We start from the raw sequence: 20,722 nt of genomic DNA, 5'->3' as shown, positions 1-20,722 counted from the left end.
TCTGTCAATGGAACAAGTCAAAATTGTCTTTGTAAGATTTCTTGAAATGAGCAATTAAAGCCTATTATTAGCTATATTTTATTAAGTTTTGTGTCTTTTGAAACTTGAGATGCTTAAAAGTAGTATTTTTCCCCCCAGAACTATTGCCTAAAAACAAGTTCTTATGTCCCACTGAATAATTACTATTCATGGGATTGTGACATGTATTTGGTTTGTTTAGATATTTTAACTAAAAATAAGAAATATATGCTTGGTGAGAGTGTGAGTTTTTGCAGTGCTCCAAGATACACAAAATAATGCACAATCAATACTTGTTGTACTACCTTGTATAAGTTGTATTTCATCGGTTGAAAGGGCTCTGTATCAATCAAGGAGTTTGACTTTGGGTGCTTGATCTAAATGAAAAAAAGTAGGATTTTTTTCTATTTTATAAACAATGTGTGCATAAAGTTGTTGGTTTTTTTTTTTTAAATTAACGTTTGCATATTGTAAAAAAAAACATATTAGTGACAAACATTATTTGATTTTGCACTAATTTGCTTTGTCACCTTCAACACAAATCAGTGATGTGGATGTTTTGTTCGGATATATTCGCATCTCCAATAAACAAAATGCATCCTTAAATTTGACTTTATGAGGCCCTCTGTGCAAAAAGTTTGGACATCCCTGTTGTGAAGCACTATTAATTTGTGTATGTGTTTTCCTTTGACCTGCATTGTGGATTGGGGATGTCCATTTCCAATTTCCACCAAGATGAGGACAAATCCTAACCATTTATCAGGACATTCATTGTCTTTGTTCCCTGGTGTAGGTATGGACTCACACAGTAATGCATGTCTTAATTCTTGTATGTACAACATTTTTTTTCTGTTCTTGGATACTAACACGGGTCTTTTTATGTGGTGTTTTCCTCAGTTACAGTAGGTTGAAACCTTCTATTAATGGTGCTATATATATATATTTGATAAAAATGGCTACATGTTTTGGGATCACCAAATAATGTAAGTTGAAAATTATTTTGGATACAAATGTGCATATAAAACATGAGGTACATTATTCAAAGTTTGTACATGTCATATTGCTTCTCTGGTTTGATACATTTGTGTTTTGATAGTTGTTAAATAAAACATGTGTGAATCATTATATTGTTTACAAACCCTTTCTGCATGGCCGTGAAAGTTTTTGTGGTGATTTTGGTCATGTTTACCTTTTACATTGAATAAAATATTGACTTCTAATCATGCGTGCATTTTGTCCATTTCAAGAATGAAATTGGGGTTTTTTTGCCTTCACCTACTAAAAACAGGCGTACGTTCAGCTCCAGAAAACACTCAGAAAAAATTCCAGATGTGGTTGCACGCCAAAATTCCAGCACGTTTCTTTGTTACATCGCAATCAACCATGTAACATGTCTGCGTGGCCTGCCTCGAGAACTGAACACAGGCTGGGGGAAAAAAATGGTTGAGTCAGTTAGAACAGGAGTGTCAAAGTCAAGGCCCGCAAATTAATTATCTATGGCGACCGGGACTCCATTAAGTCATAAAAATGGGGTCCCACAGTACATTTTTGGGGTCCCACTTTTTTTTAACCGTTTTAAAAACAAGTGATAAATGTATGCAGTATCCTGTTGTATCTCACATTCTATAATGTGTTTTGGAAAAAGGTTGTCATAAACGTTACTTAATTCATAAAAAAAAATCACATTTGAAAATAAAACACATTTTTATGCATATGTAAATGTATTCACTTATAAACATTCATTCACTTTCTTCTTTCCTTCATGGATCTAAACTTTACCGCTGCCGGTATTGTTTTCATAATTTTTTCAGAATGTGTTTGTTCTATTTTTGGCCAAAGTAAGACAAGGAAAACAATCTGAAGTTGTCTTTATTTTTTTGTTTTAATGCCATGATTTTAATAGTAAAGCCCGCGTGTGCACAGATTTTCCTCCATGCGGCCCCTGAGCTAAAATGAGTTTGACACCCCTGAGTTAGAAAGTGCAGATTAAGATGGGTGTTCATGGCCAAAACAGATGAGGGGGACCAGAGATATTGTAGTGCTGCACCTTGTTTAGAAAGATAGGCACTGCAATGATGCGTACATTTTTTAGAAGAGGTGGGAAACTGATTACCGGCAATATACATATCATTTGTGCAACTTACAGCAAAATGTGTTCATACAGTAGCCTGCTCAAACAGGATAGGAAAGACTATGACTCTTGTTTGAGTACTCAATTTATTATTACAACCCAGGAGAGCTTTTCGCGGTAGCAGCCTTACTTGAAACAAATGCAGGTCAGTCCTCTTTCTCAGGCGCCATTGTGCTGTCTGCCCGACTGGCCAAGCACGTGTGCAGGTGTCACAGGAACACATGGTGACAGCGATATGTGGAAAAAGGATTGCCTTGATAGAAGTCCTCACTAATATTGATTTTGAAGCAATCATTGGCAGAAAAGTGAATTTTGTGTCCTTGCCACAATTTTTCTTACATTGTTGAAATCAAATGTTGGCAAAGCCCAAACGACCACCTCTGTGTGTCACTTAAGTATCCACAGCCTGTAGAAATGTGCATACGTGAAGCATGGAGCTGACGTGAGGAAGCGCACATTCACTCTTTATTCATCTCCAGAGGTGTGGACTCGAGTCACATGACTTGGACTCGAGTCAGACTCGAGTCATGAATTTGATGACTTTAGACTCGACTTGACAAAATGTAAAGAGACTTGCAACTCGACTTAGACTTTAACATCAATGACTTGTGACTTCACTTGGACTTGAGCCTTTTGACTTGACATGACTTGCTACTTTCCCCAAAACCTAAAGTTTAAAAAGTTATTTGGGAGCGCTCCGTAGCTTTCATTTTGTACGCGTCTGTCTATCAGCGTGTGTGCTGCGTGTCAGCGTGTGTGCTCTCAGTACAACAGCCAATCAAATTAGATCTACATTGTTTTCATCACACAGCATTCAGCCAATCAAATTGCAGGACAACCAATGAACAAGAGTTGTCAAACAACGCGCCAGTGAGAAAGATTTATACCAAAGTTGGTTTCGTTCGGGTATAAAAACTACGACTTGGTCAACAAAAAACGAATTGCCGTATGCAAATCACGCAGTTCGAATATTACAGACGGAGACGCAACAACTTCCAACTTCGTTCGACATTTGAAGTTGCAAAAAGAAGGGTAAGTTTTGAATGTAAGATAACGTTTATTGGCTAAGTAACATGACTTTTATTTGCTGTGTAGTTAAATCAGTGAGGCTGTAAACTCACTGCTAACGTCATAACCATAGACATCTTATAAGTAGACGCAGCATCGAACGCTACTGCCTACTGGCGCAGACGAGACGCTGGGCCGCCATCTTGGAGTGGTGATCCGCTCCACTCAGTGCAATTCATTTGGCAGGAGAAATGAACTGTCAGCGCATTTAATTCATTTTACCTCACTGAATACCACTCATTTTCACGCGCTTTTTTGTCGTACGTGTAGCTATGATAACGGACCCATGTTTTACTATTCATAGTTTGCTTAACAGTAATATAATATTCTTACTTGCTATAAGTGACCAGACGTCCGAGATCAAAACTGGGAATATAAGCCCAGAGAAGGGGGAAAAAACGGTCAGCTATTTTTTAAATTGAAGAAACAATATGATTACGTTATATATACATGTGTATATCCTACATAAACAATGTATGAATACATTAGATATCTATATATCTTATAGACCGTATCTCTGTTGCTGCAGCAGCAGAGAGTTTATTCTGTCGTGACACTTTGTATTGATATTTTGTATTACATTCTTCCCTTAAATGATCATGTTTACAGTGATTGTTATATATGTATTTTTTATGTATGTCGCTTTGGATAAAAGCGTCTGCCAAATACTTAAACATATATAAACACCTGAAAGTCTTTATATCAGCTAAAACCACCAATCTGTTTCACTGGATTCAGAATAAAACCGAATGCTGTCTTACCCAACAATGTTAGTATTTGAATATTGTTACTTGAAGACTTATTCCTGGTTACAATTATACTGTTAAGAAAGTATTGTCTTATATTTTGCCTAAAATGAGAATGCATCATAATCAGTGGTGGCTGGTGAATTTTGTTTTAGGTGGGGCTGAAAGTTTGTAAACCAAACCCCTGTAGGGGCGTCATCCTCCCCCAGAAGATTTATTTGTGATTTTCACATACAAATATTGAAGATCTTTGCTCCTTCTGAACTCTGTGGTAATGTTATTTTCATAAAATACAACCAATAGTACATTAATGTTAAATCTTACTTGTGAAAAGTAATCCCCCGATTCCTATTTTCAACAGTCCGCTCATTTGAGCAGGAAAACGCTGAACATCAGCCCGGCATCTTTGTTTTCTACCTGTCAACTGTCAGTTTAGGCTGCTCGCCGGCTCCTCATCACCACTTCAAGATGCAATTTGCTCGCGTCACAGCAACCAATACTGCGTCTACTTAAAAGATGTCTATGGTTATAACATCATTTCAAACACAGCAATATGTTGCGTCCACTGCAGTTTGCTACCTTATTCAAACTTTTTGTCAAGTGATTTTTTTAAGCAGGGTTGCATGAGGTACCTACAAATAACGTCACGTTAGTCAATGTATCACACACAGTAACATAACGTTAGACGGCGGTCAGCTGCACCGCATATTTTAGCCACCTACAAAAAGACAAACATAGTCAAATAAAGGTCAGTTAAAATGTATACTATATTAAGAATATGTGTACATATTGCATAGGGCCCTGACATCTAAAAAGTACAACTCTGTTCATTGTTATGTTCATGTATTTGTTATGTTTTTCATGTGTACGCACACATAAACACACATACAGTATGAGATGAGATCAATGAGATAAGGTAAGAACAGAATAGAAACTGCTGTGGAACTAGTTACAATGCAATATGCCATGGAAATACAATGTTAACACTTTTGTACAAATAAGTACAGTTGCACTTGTTTTTGCAAATGTGTTTATTCTGTAAAGGAATGAGTTAAATGTTTAAAATTGTTTAAACTATTAAAATGACTGGTTAATAGTGCTATTATGAATTGCAATGTCAGTACTATTTTTTTTCCTGCAATTTCAAATGCACTTGTTTTAATAAATAAATACAGCGGTTTAAAAGCATATACAATCTGTGTAAACATATTAGTCTGTGGTTAAAAGGACTTGAAAGGACTCGAAACTCAAAATGCAGGACTTGTGACTTGACTTGAGACTTTCCAGTCTTGACTTTGGACTTGACTCGGGACTTGCCTGTCTTGACTCGGGACTTGACTCGAGACTTGAGGGCAAAGACTTGAGACTTACTTGTGACTTGCAGAGCAATGACTTGGTCCCACCTCTGTTCATCTCACCTTTGCCTAGAAAAATGGCGTACGTCAGGTTTTTGTGCATGTGCAAGCCTAATACTTGAAGCCCCGAGGCTTTTCAAAGTGAATGCCAAAAAGGCCTTTCTAGACGTAACTACAGACCTCTCATGTCACAAAGCATTATGACAATTTTAGGGCTGGCAAGAATTAAAGCATGTGATTATTCACGTGGAAATGCAGATTAATCTGGAAGTTTACTGACGACGGCAAGGGCCACTACATTGTCAGTGATCAGCTCAATGCCTATGTCAGTGCAAAGATGAGAGGAGACCATGATTGATGGCAAATTCTGCATCAAAATAAAAACCCAAATGGACTTCAGATAATATCAAGTTTTGACTGAAAAATAGAGGATAGCCCCTTCAGATGTGGCAACTCATTTTCAAGAAGGTCCTATGTATTCAAGCAATTAAAAATGTGTCTGTATGACAATCTGACAAGAACATTTGTGACTGAATATTGTTTGTTTTTTAGTTAATATAAAATATGTAATTCAGTGTGATTACCGTAATTTCCGGACTATAAGCCGCTACTTTTTCCCCTCGTTCTGGTCCCTGCGGCTTATACAAGGGTGCGGCTTATATACGGCCTGTTCTTCTCCGACACCGACGAAGAGGATTTCGGTGGTTTTAGTACGCAGGAGGAAGACGATGACACAATGATTAAAGACTGACTTTTCATATACCGGTAGGCTGGTTATTTTGATAACGTACATGCGAGCACTTTGTATTACTTTGCACCGTTGTATTATTTGTACTCTGCACGAATGCTGTTCGCCATGTCAAAGATGTGAAAGTTTAAGTGAATGATTGAAAGATTTATAGTTAATAAATGGGACGCTTTGCGTTCCCAAACAGTCATCTCTGTCCCGACAATCCCCTCCGTGGTAGCAGGAACCCCTATATACTACGTTAATTACACATCAAAACCCTGCGGCTTATAGTCGGGTGCGGCTTATATATGGAGCAATCTGTATTTTCCCCTAAATTTAGCTGGTGCGGCTTATAGTCAGGTGCGGCTTGTAGTCCGGAAATTACGGTAATTAAAATGTTTGTGATTAATCAAAAATTAATCAGTGGGCAGCACGAGACAGGATGCAAGTCTACGTATGTTATAAACCCCAAATGTGCATAAACGTACAACATTTCTGCTTTATACATTTCACCTTGGAGTGGAATTGTGTGCTCATGTACTGGAAGGTAATGCGGCGTGGCTCATGAACGTGATGTACATTAAGCATTGTCCTTTCATTCCACGGCAAAAATGCGGTCATGGAATGTTAAATAATGCTAAAAATAACCACACTAAATTAAGCTTTTATGCCTATTGTGCAAAGGAAGCAGATGGTCCTATATCCAGGTCTGATCTATGGCCTTCTGCTGACCCCTGTTGGCTAATGACTTATACTGTACTGTATCAGGGATGCCTTGGCACAGGTTTGTACTCTCCAAGTGGTTCAGTAATTAATGGTATAAAAATAGCACATTTTGACAGGCATATTTAGCCACCAAATAACGCCATCCGGCCCGGGGGCCTTCCGCGTGTTCAGCTTCAAGAACTGCCGGCGTACATCCTCCGCTCGGATGGAGAGGGCCTTTGATGAAGTCCTGTGATTTTCTTGGAGTCCTTTGATGTCCTTTGAGTCCTTTAATGAAGTGCTGGAGTTGGTGTGGGGTGTGTGGGAGGGGGGCTGATGAGCTGAAGGCCATTTGTGACGACAGTAATGTGTGTTGAGGCCCTGAGCGAGAGTCCGGTCATTCAGAGCCTGGGGGGCTTTGGGATTATAGTTCGTAAGGGCCCTTAGTCCTCTCCACACGGCTGCAGAGTCATTGGAGCTGAACTGTTCCTGTAGACCAGGGGTGTCAAACTCATTTTAGATGGGGGGCCACATGGAGAAAAATCTACTCCCAAGTGGGCCGGACTGGTGAAATCACGGCACGATAACTTAAAAATAAAGACAACTTCAGTGAACAATGGGAGACCGGGCTTTCTGCTCCGCTGCTCCCAGTCTGTGGAACGCTCTCCCTGACCACCTGAGGGCACCACAGACTGTGGATGCTTTTTAAAAAGGCTTGAAAACCCTTCTTTTTAAAAAAGCCTTTTTTTTTTCTTTTTTTTTTTTAGATACATGCATACTAGTTTTAGCTATTTGGCTGTTCTAGTTTTTATTTATTTTTTATTATCTTTTTATTTTTTCTAATTTATTTATTTATTTTATTTTATTTTTTTAATACACTGTAGCACTTTGAGGTTGTTTACTCAATGTAAAGTGCTTTTTACAAATAAAATCTATTATTATTATTATTAAAAAAATAATATAAAAATCAAATTACAGGATGTTATTTATGTAGTTTGCTTACATCGTGTGGTATATTTTTCAAATTTTTTACATATGTAGCATAATCTAGAAAGACACAAATAATTGCTATTGTGACATCTAGTGGACACAATTAAAACAGCAGTTTCTTTCATTCAAAAATTTCGGCTCATTTTTATACTTAGTAAACTCACCCCGCGGGCCGGATAAAACCTGTTCACGGGCCTGATCCGGCCCACGGGCCTTACGTTTGACACCCCTGCTGTAGACGGTTAGAGTACACAGATTCAGCTTTCTCCACTTCCCTGTTGAAGTGGTACTTCGCTTCTCTGTAGGTACTCCGGTCCCCACTCCTCCACGCAGTCTCCTTCTTCTTGCGTAGCTGTCGGAGCTTGGGTGTGAACCAGGGCTTGTCGTTCTTATAACAAGCCCTGGTGCGCGTTGGAATGGTGCGTGCCTCATTAAACTGTATGTATGAGGTCACAGTGTCCGTATACTCGTCCAGATTGTCTGTGGCCGCTCCAATTGCCTCCCAGTCTGTCGTCTCCAAACATGCGCGCAGCACCCCTATGGCCTCAGCGGTGTACTTCTTAATGGTCTTCATAACAGGTTTAGCCAGTTTCAGTCTCTGTATGTATGAAGGCATTAAGTGCACCATCACGTGATCTGATAGGCCGAGAGCAGCGTGCGGGACTGCATGGTATGCCTTGCTTATTGTGGTGTAACAGTGATGCAAAGTGTTCTCCTCTCTGGTCGGGCATTTAATAAACTGCCTATACTTGGGTAATTCCTGACTCAAATTTCCCTTGTTAAAGTCACCAAGCACGATAACAAGAGAGTCCAGAAAAGACCGTTCCACGTAAGATCTGGTCCAATCACATCGCTTGAGTGTTAATTGTCCCAGCTGTCTCCAATCTGTCCACAAGCGCATCTCGTGTCGTCCTCACCAGTTCCAGCTCCTAAAAGGCTGAAGAAGGGGCCCAGTTTGTCGGATCATATCCTCAGCCATCTACTTTTCAGGTAAGATGCATGATTTATGATCTACAATAAACTTGCAGGGAAGCAAGGAAACAGCAGACCACTCGATGATGTCAACATTGGCACATAAGCTTGTGATCACGGCGCCGCTATAAACAGTTTGTTTGCCTTAGTGCTTATAATAATAATAAAACTAATACTTGTTAATATTCAAGTCACGAAATGTAAATGGAGTATTGTTGGCGCTTTTTGAATGTTTCTTTATTGGATTTTATGGGCGGAATAGTGAGCTGACTTTTATTTACAATTATTTATTATTTAGAATGCATTTAAAAATTATACATCCGTCGTCATGTCTTTCATAATGATGGTGAAAAATAGGCAAAATTCCCAAAATTGTGCAGTTCCCCTTTAATGGAGGTGTTTGAATGTTTTTTAGGGCTTACTAGGCGGAATAGAGCGACTCTCATAGGCTCCATTGTAAGCGGTTTTTGCCAGCATTTACTTAATATTTATAATGCATAAAAAAATTAAAATATATGTGTTCTTGTCTTAAAAAAGAATTGTGAATGATAGGCAAAATTCCCAAAAAAGTACAGTCCCTTTTTAAGTTTTCTGTATTGACGCTTTGAAATTTACTTAGTCAACCAGTATGCTTGCCTTTTTACAACCTTACCATGTTGTTTGTTCTTGGTCCAGATGTCGATGCTCCTTTGCACCAGCGGGTTCTGCTGCAGCAACTAACACCTTTTGCAACATTGTGTTGATGATGAAGAAGTTTGATATTCCTCTTCTTTGTTCAAAGGCATCGTCGTGTTGGAGCCATGATACATGTCAATCCACCTGGTGCAACAGCTTTTCAAGGTGTGAACACTAATAACTGCAGACGAATGAACAGATTTATTTAGATGCAGGTGTTGGCTGGAATTACAATTTAGAGGGTAATTCCAATTACCAATTCCAATTGAGTTGTTCCAGAATTGTTTCACTCTGCTCGATCTAAAAATGAAACTGTTTCTGACTACCACAACATTTCTTCCTTTATTGTAGTGTTTCCTAAAGCCAGAAAGTTGTCATTTGAAATAACTATAGTTTTTTGTCATGTCTGTTATCTGTTTTTTTTCCTACAAAATTAAACAACTGAATGAACATTCTCCAATGGTGACACCATAGTTTTTGGCCATGGGTTGTAGAACCATGAAAGTTTTCAGAATGGGCTGCCCCCATTGTGCCTGTTTTAACGCCAGACACGAGTTTGCATTTGTAACGTCCACAAGCTCGACTACAAGCTACAAGCACAATAAACAAAGTTTATCTGAATGAGCAGTAGCCCATTCCAAAGATGTCTAACAGGAGGAGACAAATACTGTACACCAAGTTAGAGATGCATATCAACAGATTGTTCTGGACGAGGAATCAAGAAAATGTGTAAAAGTGAACACGCACAAGGGGCTGTTCACACATACAATATTACCTTTTGTTATATCTGGATGGCATACGTTATTTTCAGGGTAAAAAAATTATAAAGATCACCTGTAAACATTGTATAAAGTGCTGCAGCGACTGGAGGATGCAGGATTTCAGTTGAAAAAACCAAGTGTGAGTTTTATGACAGAAGATGGGACATTCTTAGTACATAAAGTGGACAAAACAGGTTTTAAAGGTGAAAACCGTGCAGGAGGCACCCGCACATACGTCAGTGGCTGAGCTCAAAGCTTATTTTGGACTGCTAAATTTTTACAGTAAGTTTTTACTTAACCTGTCAACATTATTCTCACCTCTACATAAAGAAAGGCGTAACAACTGTCTTGTGGACCAGAGCAAGAAAAAGCTTTCAAACAGTGTGTTCGTGAAAAATTATAAAACCAAAGAACTGGTTTTGTTTTGTGATGCTTCACCATACGGAGTTGGAGCAGAGAAACCTACCGGGTTTGCGTCACACACACTGTTAGCCGCAGCAAACAACCATACCCAGCTACTGTAGATAAAGAGGAATATCCGTTTTTGGAGTACAGTATTTTCACAAGTAGCTGGAAGGGCAAAAGTTTGTGATTTACACAGATCATAAACTATTAGTAAGTTTGTTCCATGAGTTGAAAGCAGTATGGCATCGCAGTTAATTATGATATGGGCTATACTTTAAAAAGCATATATCTAATGAGAATGGAGAAGTAGACCCATCAATATTATGGAACTCTTTGGAGGCAGTGATTTGAGGAAAAATGATAACTCTAGCAGCATCAAGTAAAAAAGCCAGGACTAATAAATACAATTAAAAATACAGAACAACAACATAAGAAAAATAGAGACCCAAAATTAATAACTCAAATTCGTCAAATCAGGACTCAGATAAGTGGATTACTAGAACAGGAAATTGAGAAAAAGTTGTGATTTATGAAGGAGACATATTACCTACCCATTACATGTTACCAGTAGAATTAATGTTATTAAAATGGACATATTACCAAGGTTGTTGTACCTATTCCAAGCCCTACCAGTGGAGGTCCCTGGGAATCAGTTTGCAGCCTGGGATAAATGTATATCCAGGTTTGTCTGGGGTGGCAAGAAACCTAGGGTGAGATTATCAACACTCAAATTGCCCAAACACAAAGGGGGGAATGGCTCTCCCAAGTTTTAGATAATATTTTTATGCAGCTCAGTTCCGGTACCTCTTTTGTTGGAATAATGATAACTAAAGAGCAAGATGGAAGGAAATTGAAACACATTTTCAAGGTTTTCAGGTTCAATCGCTAGGCAAAAAGTAAATTCCCTTAGTTTTCAAATATAAAATGAACACAATAACTTCTGGCATAATGGAACTGTGGTTTACATTTATTAAACATTTTAATTTAAAGAAAGACCAGAAAGTGCACCGATGGATAGCCGTTGACACCAATTCAAGCCAGTGGACAAGGAAAGGTAATAAAGCAATAGGTAGGTACTGTCATTGAAAATAAGGAATGGCAGAGTTTTCAAACACTGAAAGACAAATTTGGATTACATAACAGCGATCTGTTTAGATATCTACAAGTTAGAGACTATTGTTAGTGTACTAAAGTTATCTCCATGTTTTTGAGAGTATTTTGGAATGTAAAGATGATTTAATATTCTATTTCAAGTCAACATGGGGAAGTGAATTAGAAGTAGATATTACATCTGAGGAATGGTATGAAATGTGTCTAACCCAGTTTATTTCCACTAGTTCACAACAATAGAGGGTTTTTAATGTGTGTGTTTTTTATTGCACCTAAGATTCAAAGTAAAATACTATTAACATCTTAGCCATGTTGGAGACAATGTAACTCATTAAATTCACATCATACCCATATTTTTGGAGCTGTACAAAGCTAAAACCATATTGGGAAAAAGTATGTGTAAAGTGCTGGAATATAAAATTCCAATGACTATGTAATTGTTTTATGTTAAACTACATAATATTAGAAAAAAGAACCACGATATGCTTAAACATGTCACACTCAATAACTTTTATCCGTTTGGCAAAATGTGAAATGTAAACAACATGTGACTTTAGAAAAATGTGTAATTATAATCAAGCACAACATTTTCTGTTGGAGAATGAAGGCCACTCTCATCTTTAATACATTTGAGTATTTCACAATTCAAAAAAATATTCAAACAATATTCTATTTGCATTTTCCGAGTCTCTCTTCAAGGTCATCCAGAAGAACTCGATTCAAATTCAGATCGTTGCTCCTCCAACTTGTGACTCGTGAAGTGTCGTTTATCTTGTGTTTGCGTGATTCACTGATGCTGAATAACTAGAACACAAGTTACTAGCATTTAAATATAAACTCTTCATGATCATTTTCAGCCGGCAGAGAAAAAACATGAGTGAATCGTACATTATTTGTAATATCAGCACGTTCATCTCTGAACCGACTACGAACCTGAATGCTCTTTCAAAGTCATATCTTCATGCCAAGCTTGGCTTTCTGTGGGAAAAACATTGAAAAGTTGTCAATCTGATGTCATCTCTAATAGCTCAAAACAACCAAAGATAGTCCAAGTGTGGCCTGTAAATCAACAATGATCTTGTCCACAGTAAAGTGTGTTGGAATTAACAGAGATTGTGTAGGTGTATTGTGTAGATTGTGTATGATTGTTTAGACACTAAAAAGATTAAATATTTTGAAAAACAAAACAAAACATAATGACTGTGAATTGCACATCAGTCCATGGGTGTTCAGCAAGGTTCAATGACTTGATTAATACAGTTTCCAAATTCCTGGGCGAATCGTGATTTGTACAACCAATGATGACGATTTGAAGTAGCCAACTAGGAATGTTTGTTGTCTGATTTAAAATTACAGACGGATATAATTCAAGTAGCAGCAGTCCTGTTACTTATAAGAATAGTGGAAACTTAAGGCCTGATCTACGAAAGGTCTGCATGTACAACAACATTTGTAATTGAGGATTTTAGATCTAACAAATTTTGAAAAACCAAAAATTCTTATTGTTATTAAATCTTAGATTTTTTTTAAAGCTATATACAAGGTTACTTTGACTCATAATACCGTTTAAATACCCAGATAGTATTGTGAATACAAAGATGCTATTATTAAACAGATGCATTTATTTGATCAATCAAAGTAAGCCGTCAAATGTCAAATGAGCATGCAACAACAGCATCCATTGACTGTCATCGGAAGAGGTGTTGTGTTATTAATTGGCTCCTGAGTTCATGGAAAGTGAGTATACATGCCCATTTGCATCTCCTCCCAATAATTACAAAATATTTACAAAATACAAAATACTGGGAGGAGATGCAAATAGCAATGTATATTCACTTCCCAGGCACTCAGGACCCAATTATTGACACAACAACTCTTCCAATTAATTCTTGTGCTCAGTCCTACCACTCAGGCATTATGTTGCTATAATGTGGCTCACATTCGAACCAGAAACATCACGTAAAGCGCAGTGAAGGAGAGCTTCTATATTGCACGGAAATGATGGCACAGCTGCACGTTTCACAAGATAGCAAAGCACCACGAGTTGGACATGATCATGTATATGGATGAAAATGACTGTCTCCATGGTGGTACACACTTTAATATCATTTTAAATAAGGTGTTATTTTATTGCGCTTGTCTTCGTAGATCACACAGAACATGCCCACTAATAGTACGTGCAATTCTTCAGTAGGGATGGGTTTTATCTGAAAATGGTGCGTGAACCAGTTCTTAAAAATGGAAATCATGCAAACATTGTTAAAAAAAAACACAAACAAAAAAACAGCCTGTAAGATTCAAATTGAACAAACCAGTAACTGAAATACTGTACTTCAGAAAAACGTGCAAAAAGCGATTTGTGTGTCGAAACATTGACTTTCACAAAATCACCGCCAAGCATTTGTTGCAGGTGGCTGAAACTGCGTTCATTTAACACCACAATGAGGCGCTGATAGCTACTTTTTTTTTTTTGCCAATACCAAGCAATACCAGACCAAACGAAATACAACGTGTTCACATTAAATGTACACTGTAATGAACTTGTAATTACAAGATAAATAAACTTGTATGCTCGCACTGTATTGGAATTCAGAATGACTACTTACGATTCCTGTGGCATGTTTGGGTTTAACACTGTAGGAAGCCTTCTCTTTGACCTGCCGGAAACACTCCTCTGCTACTTTTAACCTAGACAATTCAATGTTTAAATCAGTTAATAATATTACACCGGGCAGATACAACCTGTAAAATATCCATGTTTGTATACTTTATTACTAAAAAAATTGGTAACACGTTAGTATGGCGAACATATTCACCATTAATTAGTTGCTTATTAAAGTAACAAAGACTTAATTTAGAGTTATTTGGACACTAGGGGAACATATAAGGGTTAGGGTTAGGGTTACTAATAAGCAATAATTCTGTGGTTATTGAGGGAAGACTCTTAGTTAATGGCTTACTGGTTGTATAATAACGCCATGCAGAATAAGGCATTAATAAATACTTAAAAATTACTGATTAAGAGGCAATATGTTACTAATTTGCATGTTAATAAGCAACTAATTAATGGTGAATATGTGTTCCCCATACTAAAGTGTTACCAAAAAATTACCTCTCCTTAAGGATAGTTTTGTTCTCCTTCTTCCACATGTCCTTGAAGTCAGAAGAAAACTCATACCAGACGGAGAAAACAGTGTTTGGTGAAACTTCCTTCTCTCCGCCCTTTGCTTTGACTGAATAGAGCACTGTGAGCTCCAGGAACCTGCCAAACCATACATTACACTTTCACACTTGAAGTGATCAAACTATTGCTGGGTTGCAAAGTGACGTCGTGTCGGCTCTGACTGAACCAGCAAGAAGTCAAGTGAACACAGAGCAAAAAAGCTGCATACATGCGCTATTCTCGCAAGTCGTTTAAATAAAGATTTTGTACGTTTTATTGAGTTCCGAAGTTTTTTGAGACAACTTTAAAAAAATGCAGATAAAAGTACCTGTATTGAGTGTGTTGCTTTCGTCATGTGATGTTCGTCAATGTCTGAATGAACTTAAAATGAACTGTAAAAGTATGTTTATTAATTACTTATTAATACTTACAAATGGGCAGTTTTCCTTAGGGAACTTTGACGTGGAATGTAAGTGGCTAGATTCACACTGCAGGGTTTGATGTCCAGCTTTAGAAAATGGATGGATGGATAAACCTCACCTGTGGTACTTTCTGAATATCTTGTAATTAAGAAAATCGTTTTAATGACACCCTGAAGGTCCTACTGGTACACCTATCTCTTCCTTGACTGTGTAAAGAGTTCTTCAAGTTGTTCTCATTGTTTAGGTTTAAAAACAATAAACCTCAAATGACCTCAAATGAGCTTTCTTTTTTTCAGGGCCTCCAATTTCATTGCTTCAACTGCCTGACTACTCTGTGTACTATTATCCTCATAATAAGATGTTATATACATGATATCCAATAAAATGCCATAACACATACATACATACTTATTTGTGTCACACACATACACTACCGTTCAAAAGTTTGGGGTCACGTTGAAATGTCCTTATTTTTGAAGGAAAAGCACTGTACTTTTCAATGAAGATAACTTTAAACTAGTCTTAACTTTAAAGAAATACACTCTATACATTGCTAATGTGGTAAATGACTATTCTAGCTGCAAATGTCTGGTTTTTGGTGCAATATCTACATAGGTGTATAGAGGCCCATTTCCAGCAACTATCACTCCAGTGTTCTAATGGTACAATGTGTTTGCTCATTGGCTCAGAAGGCTAATTGATGATTAGAAAACCCTTGTGCAATCATGTTCACACATCTGAAAACAGTTTAGCTCGTTACAGAAGCTACAAAACTGACCTTCCTTTGAGCAGATTGAGTTTCTGGAGCATCACATTTGTGGGGTCAATTAAACGCTCAAAATGGCCAGAAAAAGAGAACTTTCATCTGAAACTCGACAGTCTATTCTTGTTCTTGGAAATGAAGGCTATTCCACAAAATTGTTTGGGTGACCCCAAACTTTTGAACGGTAGTGTAAATGGTTGAGTATTACTCACACTGTTATTAGCCCACTCTTTTTTTTTTATATCCATCCATCCATCCATTTTCTACCGTTTGTCCCTTTTTTTTGATTTTTTTTTATACACAACACAAAATCCTGCTGCTGTTACAACCTTTTTGGTGGTGGTATTGCACTGAATTGAGATAACAACACATTTGAACTCGTGTTGACGTTACTTGGGAACACAGTTAGCGATCAAATAATGGATGGCTTTACTCAAAAGACTAAAATACGTTGATTGTAAATATAAATATAAACTAGTGGTAAAACGCTTTAAAAAAAAAAGATATATACATGGTGACGTTCCCTGCACAATATTTCAAAGATCACCAGGTGTCTCTCCTTTCTCAAGAGTCAGAGCCGCTGAGTGAAGGGGTGCGCCATATGCTGTGTTGCACTCTCGAAATAAAATAATTAGAGTCAAAGATTTGAAAATCACACCTTCTTACCCTCTAAATTTAGGGTGGGACAAATGTGTCAGTCTCCAATATTGGTGGAGGACCTCCCCATTTCTACGCCTATGGCGGAGACTAAACTTTGTTGGACAACAATGAATCAAATAAAAAATGTTTTTTAAGATAATATCTGGCTTGTATATTTGGCTCTAAACCTTTATAATACTCTATCTATGCAGTAGCCATATTAAATATTTGCCCCTCAGGTCAAAACCGGAATGGCCTTTTGGTCACACGGTTGCAACCCAGCAATACATTTACAGTATTTGAATAACAATAAGCAGAGTAAAGGAAGAATAATCTTTCTACTCACAGTGTGTGTGTGCTGCTCAGATGAGTTTCAAATGTTTCAAGTTCAAGTTTAGCTAAAGAATAATAACAAAAACAACATTTTACTGAGGAGGGAAAAAAAGTAGGCTTACACCATCACCCAGTCATCACTTTTTGAATCAGGTTTGCTGTAAAACAACGACATACTGTAAAATAACATTTATAAAAGCCTATACATTTATTAGTATTTAAAGGCCTACGGAAACCCACTACTACCGACCACGCAGTCTGATAGTTTATATATCAATGATGAAATCTTAACATTGCAACACATGCCAATACGGCCGGGTTAACTTATAAAGTGACATTTTAAATTTCCCGGGAAACATCCGGCTGAAAACGTCTATGTATGATGACGTATGCGCGTGACGTCACAGATTGAACGGAAGTATTGGGACACCATTGTGTCCCAATACAAACAGCGTCTGTTTTCATCGAAAAATTCCACAGTATTGTGGACATCTGTGTTGGTGAATCTTTTGCAATTTGTTTAATGAACAATGGAGACTGCAAAGAAGAAAGCTGTAGGTGGGATCGGTGTATTAGCGGCTGGCTACAGCAACACAACCAGGAGGACTTTGAGTTGGATAGCAGACGCGCTATCCGACGCTATCCGACGCTAGCCGCCGACCGCACCGATGATTGGGTGAAGTCCTTCGTCGCGCCGTCGATCGCTGGAACGCAGGTGAGCACGGGTGGTGATGAGCAGATGAGGGCTGGCGTAGGTGGAGAGCTAATGTTTTTAGCATAGCTCTGTCGAGGTCCCGTAGTTAGCTTCAATGACGTCGTTAGCAACAGCATTGCTAGGCTTCGGCAGGCGGGACAGCATTAACCGTGTGGTTACAGGTCCAGGGTTTGGTTCGGTGTCTCCTGATAGTAGAAGTAATAGTAGTATTGTTGATCTTCTGTCTATCCTTCCAGTCAGGGGCATGTCTCTTCTGTTTCTATCCGCAGTTAAGCACGATGCTATCACTTTAGCTCCGAAGCTAAAGTGCTTCACCGATGTATTGTCGTGGAGATAAAAGTCACTGTGAATGTCCATTTCGCGTTCTCGACTCTCATTTTCAAGAGGATATAGTATCCGAGGTGGTTTAAAATACAAATCCGTGATCCACAATAGAAAAAGGAGAAAGTTTGGAATCCAATGAGCCCTTGTACCTAAGTTACGGTCAGAGCGAAAAAAGATACACCCTGGCGTCTTGCACTGCACTCTAATCCTTCACTCTCACTTTCCTCATCCACAAATCTTTCATCCTCGCTCAAATTAATGGGGTAATCGTCGCTTTCTCGGTCCGAATCACTCTTGCTGCTGGTGTAAACAATGTGCAGATGTGAGGAGCTCTTCAACCTGTGACGTCACGCTACTTCCGGTACAGGCAAGACTTTTTTATCAGCGACCAAAAGTTGCGAACTTTATCGTCGATGTTCTCTACTAAATCCTTTCAGCAAAAATATGGCAATATCGCGAAATGATCAAGTATGACACATAGAAAGGACCTGCTATCCCCGTTTAAATGAGAAAATGTCATTTCAGTAGGCCTTTAATTGAGTGAAATAATTATTGGATTCCAATTCAAAACACAACAAAAAGCTTTCACACACCGCCGGTTGTCGCAACACATGTTGAACAGAGCGCCAACGCGGACTGGCATGGTAGTACCACGGATCTCCCCAGAAGGTGGCGGAGTTCTCCACATTCTAGTCCGCATCAACCACAGTGCCACCGTGTGAGACCGTAATGCCACCATTTAAAGTCTGACGTATCTGTGTAATTATGGTGTTTTTGTGAAGGTCCGGGAGGAAAATGTGCCTGGCGTATATACAGTACAGGCCAACAGTGTGTACACACCCTCTGGTTAGAGTGTCCGCCCTGAGATCGGTAGGTTGGAGTTCAAATCCCAGCCGAGTCATACCAAAGACTATAAAAATGGGACCCATAACCTCCCTGCTTGGCACTCAGCAACAAAGGGTTGGAGTTGGGGGTTAAATCACCAAAATGATTCCCGGGCGTGGCGCCGCTGCTGCCCACTGCTCCCCAAGGGGATGGGACAAATGCAGAGGACAAATTTCACCACATCTAGTGTGTGTGTGACAATCATTGGTACTTTAATCTTAATCTTAATCATTTCAATGCGTTTTCTTTATTTTCATGACTATTTACCTTGTAGATTGTCACTGAAATCATCAAAACTATGACACCTATGAAGTGAAAACCCTTTCAGGTGACTACCTCTTGAAGCTCATCGAGAGAATGCCAAGAGTGTGCAAAAAAGTAATCAGAGCAAAGGGTGGCTAAAACTTTTTATACACTTTTAAATACACCTACAACTTATTAAATAAAAAATATAGAAAAAACTACCGGCAGCGGTAAAGTTTAGATCCATGAAGGAAAGAAGAATGTGAATGAATGTTTATAACTGAATACATTTACGTATGCATACTAATTTGTTTTCTTTTGTATTATTTTTTTAATGAATTAAGTAGCGTTTATGACAACCTTCTTCCAAAACACAATATAGAATGTGAAATATAACAGGATAATGCATACATTTATCATTTGTTTTCAAAACGGTTACAAAAAAGTGGGACCCCAAACATTTACTGTGGGACCCCATTTTGAAAATTTGTGTCTCCGAGTACATCAAGCTTGGACAACACAATTCCCACCTAGGAGGTCTGTTGTTACTCTAATAACAAACCTTCAGTGACAAGGACCTCAAAGCCCTACTTAATGAAAAAATAGGACCTTCAGATTAAGGAAAGGTGTAAAACTCAAGCTTGTGCAGAGAGTTTAAAGCCTGGTGACGCCGTTGTACCCCCTGCCTCTGCATAGCCTCCCGCATAGCCTACGTGCTCCTCTTATAAAGTCAAAGTCCCCTGCTGAGTGAAGAGATGAATATGTCCCAGAGGTATTGACACAGTCATCTATGCATTTGTCCAATACCTTGTGAAAGAAAATCCTCCATCTTGACCTTGAAAGGCTGCAGGTTATCATCAGTTGAAGCTTTGCACACTCGGTCCACCTCTGAGGTACATGCTGATAAATGATCAAATGTTAGCAATATAGAGTTGCCGAATGCACAAATGTTCAAATGTTGATGAATGTGAATACTACTTGCCTTTGAGGTCTTTTCTGAGTCGAGTCAAGTCTTTCTGAAAGTCTTCAAACTTCATTTGCGAAGTCTGGAACAAATCATGGGGCTCAGGGAGAGGGTAAACACATGTCTCCTTTCCAGCATCCTGCACAGACAATTCAATTATAAATTAGATTAAATAACACAGACACGTATATACTTTACATTTTCTGTCTGCCAATTAAAGTGAGAAGTGTATGAAATGTTTAAAAAAATATGTCATCTGATGTACATCTCAACCATACGTGGACATAGGCCACATACACATACACATTCACATACACATACACATACACGTACATACATACACAAAACGTGTCACTTCAATGCGACCCTAAAAGGCTAATACTAGTAAAGCACAGGCACGTTTGTCAATTGGAAATGAATCTAGTCTGAGAGCTGGAAAATGCTATATTGCCCTTCATGATAATGATAATTTTGTCATCGAGTGCTTTGAGTAATCAACTAAAGGTTTGCCTCTAATAAAAAACGCGCAAACCTGATAGCACATGCAAAGCTGATATACCAAATATACTGTAGGTCAGGGATATAAATCTTTTTATGAAGGACGA

At 38.3% G+C, this 20,722-nt stretch overlaps 1 protein-coding gene across 2 annotated transcripts in view; it reads right to left on the bottom strand.

The window, feature by feature from the left end:
- Window positions 1–11,556: 11,556 nt before the first annotated feature.
- Window positions 11,557–20,722, bottom strand: part of LOC133655874 (formin-2-like) — an 82,744-nt gene continuing 73,578 nt past the window's right edge. Inside the window, exons 14-20 of one of the 2 annotated variants that reach the window (XM_062056471.1) lie at window positions 20,136–20,256; window positions 19,961–20,053; window positions 17,000–17,051; window positions 14,779–14,928; window positions 14,273–14,354; window positions 12,600–12,644; window positions 11,557–12,470 (exon numbers count right to left, since the gene is read on the bottom strand). In XM_062056471.1, coding sequence (XP_061912455.1) covers window positions 12,618–12,644; window positions 14,273–14,354; window positions 14,779–14,928; window positions 17,000–17,051; window positions 19,961–20,053; window positions 20,136–20,256 — 525 coding nt within the window. In that variant the 3' untranslated portion in view covers window positions 11,557–12,470; window positions 12,600–12,617. Of the gene's footprint in view, window positions 12,645–14,272; window positions 14,355–14,778; window positions 14,929–16,999; window positions 17,052–19,960; window positions 20,054–20,135; window positions 20,257–20,722 lie in introns of both variants that reach the window. The other variant, XM_062056470.1, reaches the window with a different exon arrangement.

This window comes from Entelurus aequoreus, linkage group LG08 (genome assembly GCF_033978785.1).
Source record: "Entelurus aequoreus isolate RoL-2023_Sb linkage group LG08, RoL_Eaeq_v1.1, whole genome shotgun sequence".
Lineage (NCBI taxonomy): Eukaryota > Metazoa > Chordata > Actinopteri > Syngnathiformes > Syngnathidae > Entelurus > Entelurus aequoreus.
Note: the sequence above shows the minus strand (reverse complement) of the source record. Positions and strands in the feature narration are given on the sequence as shown.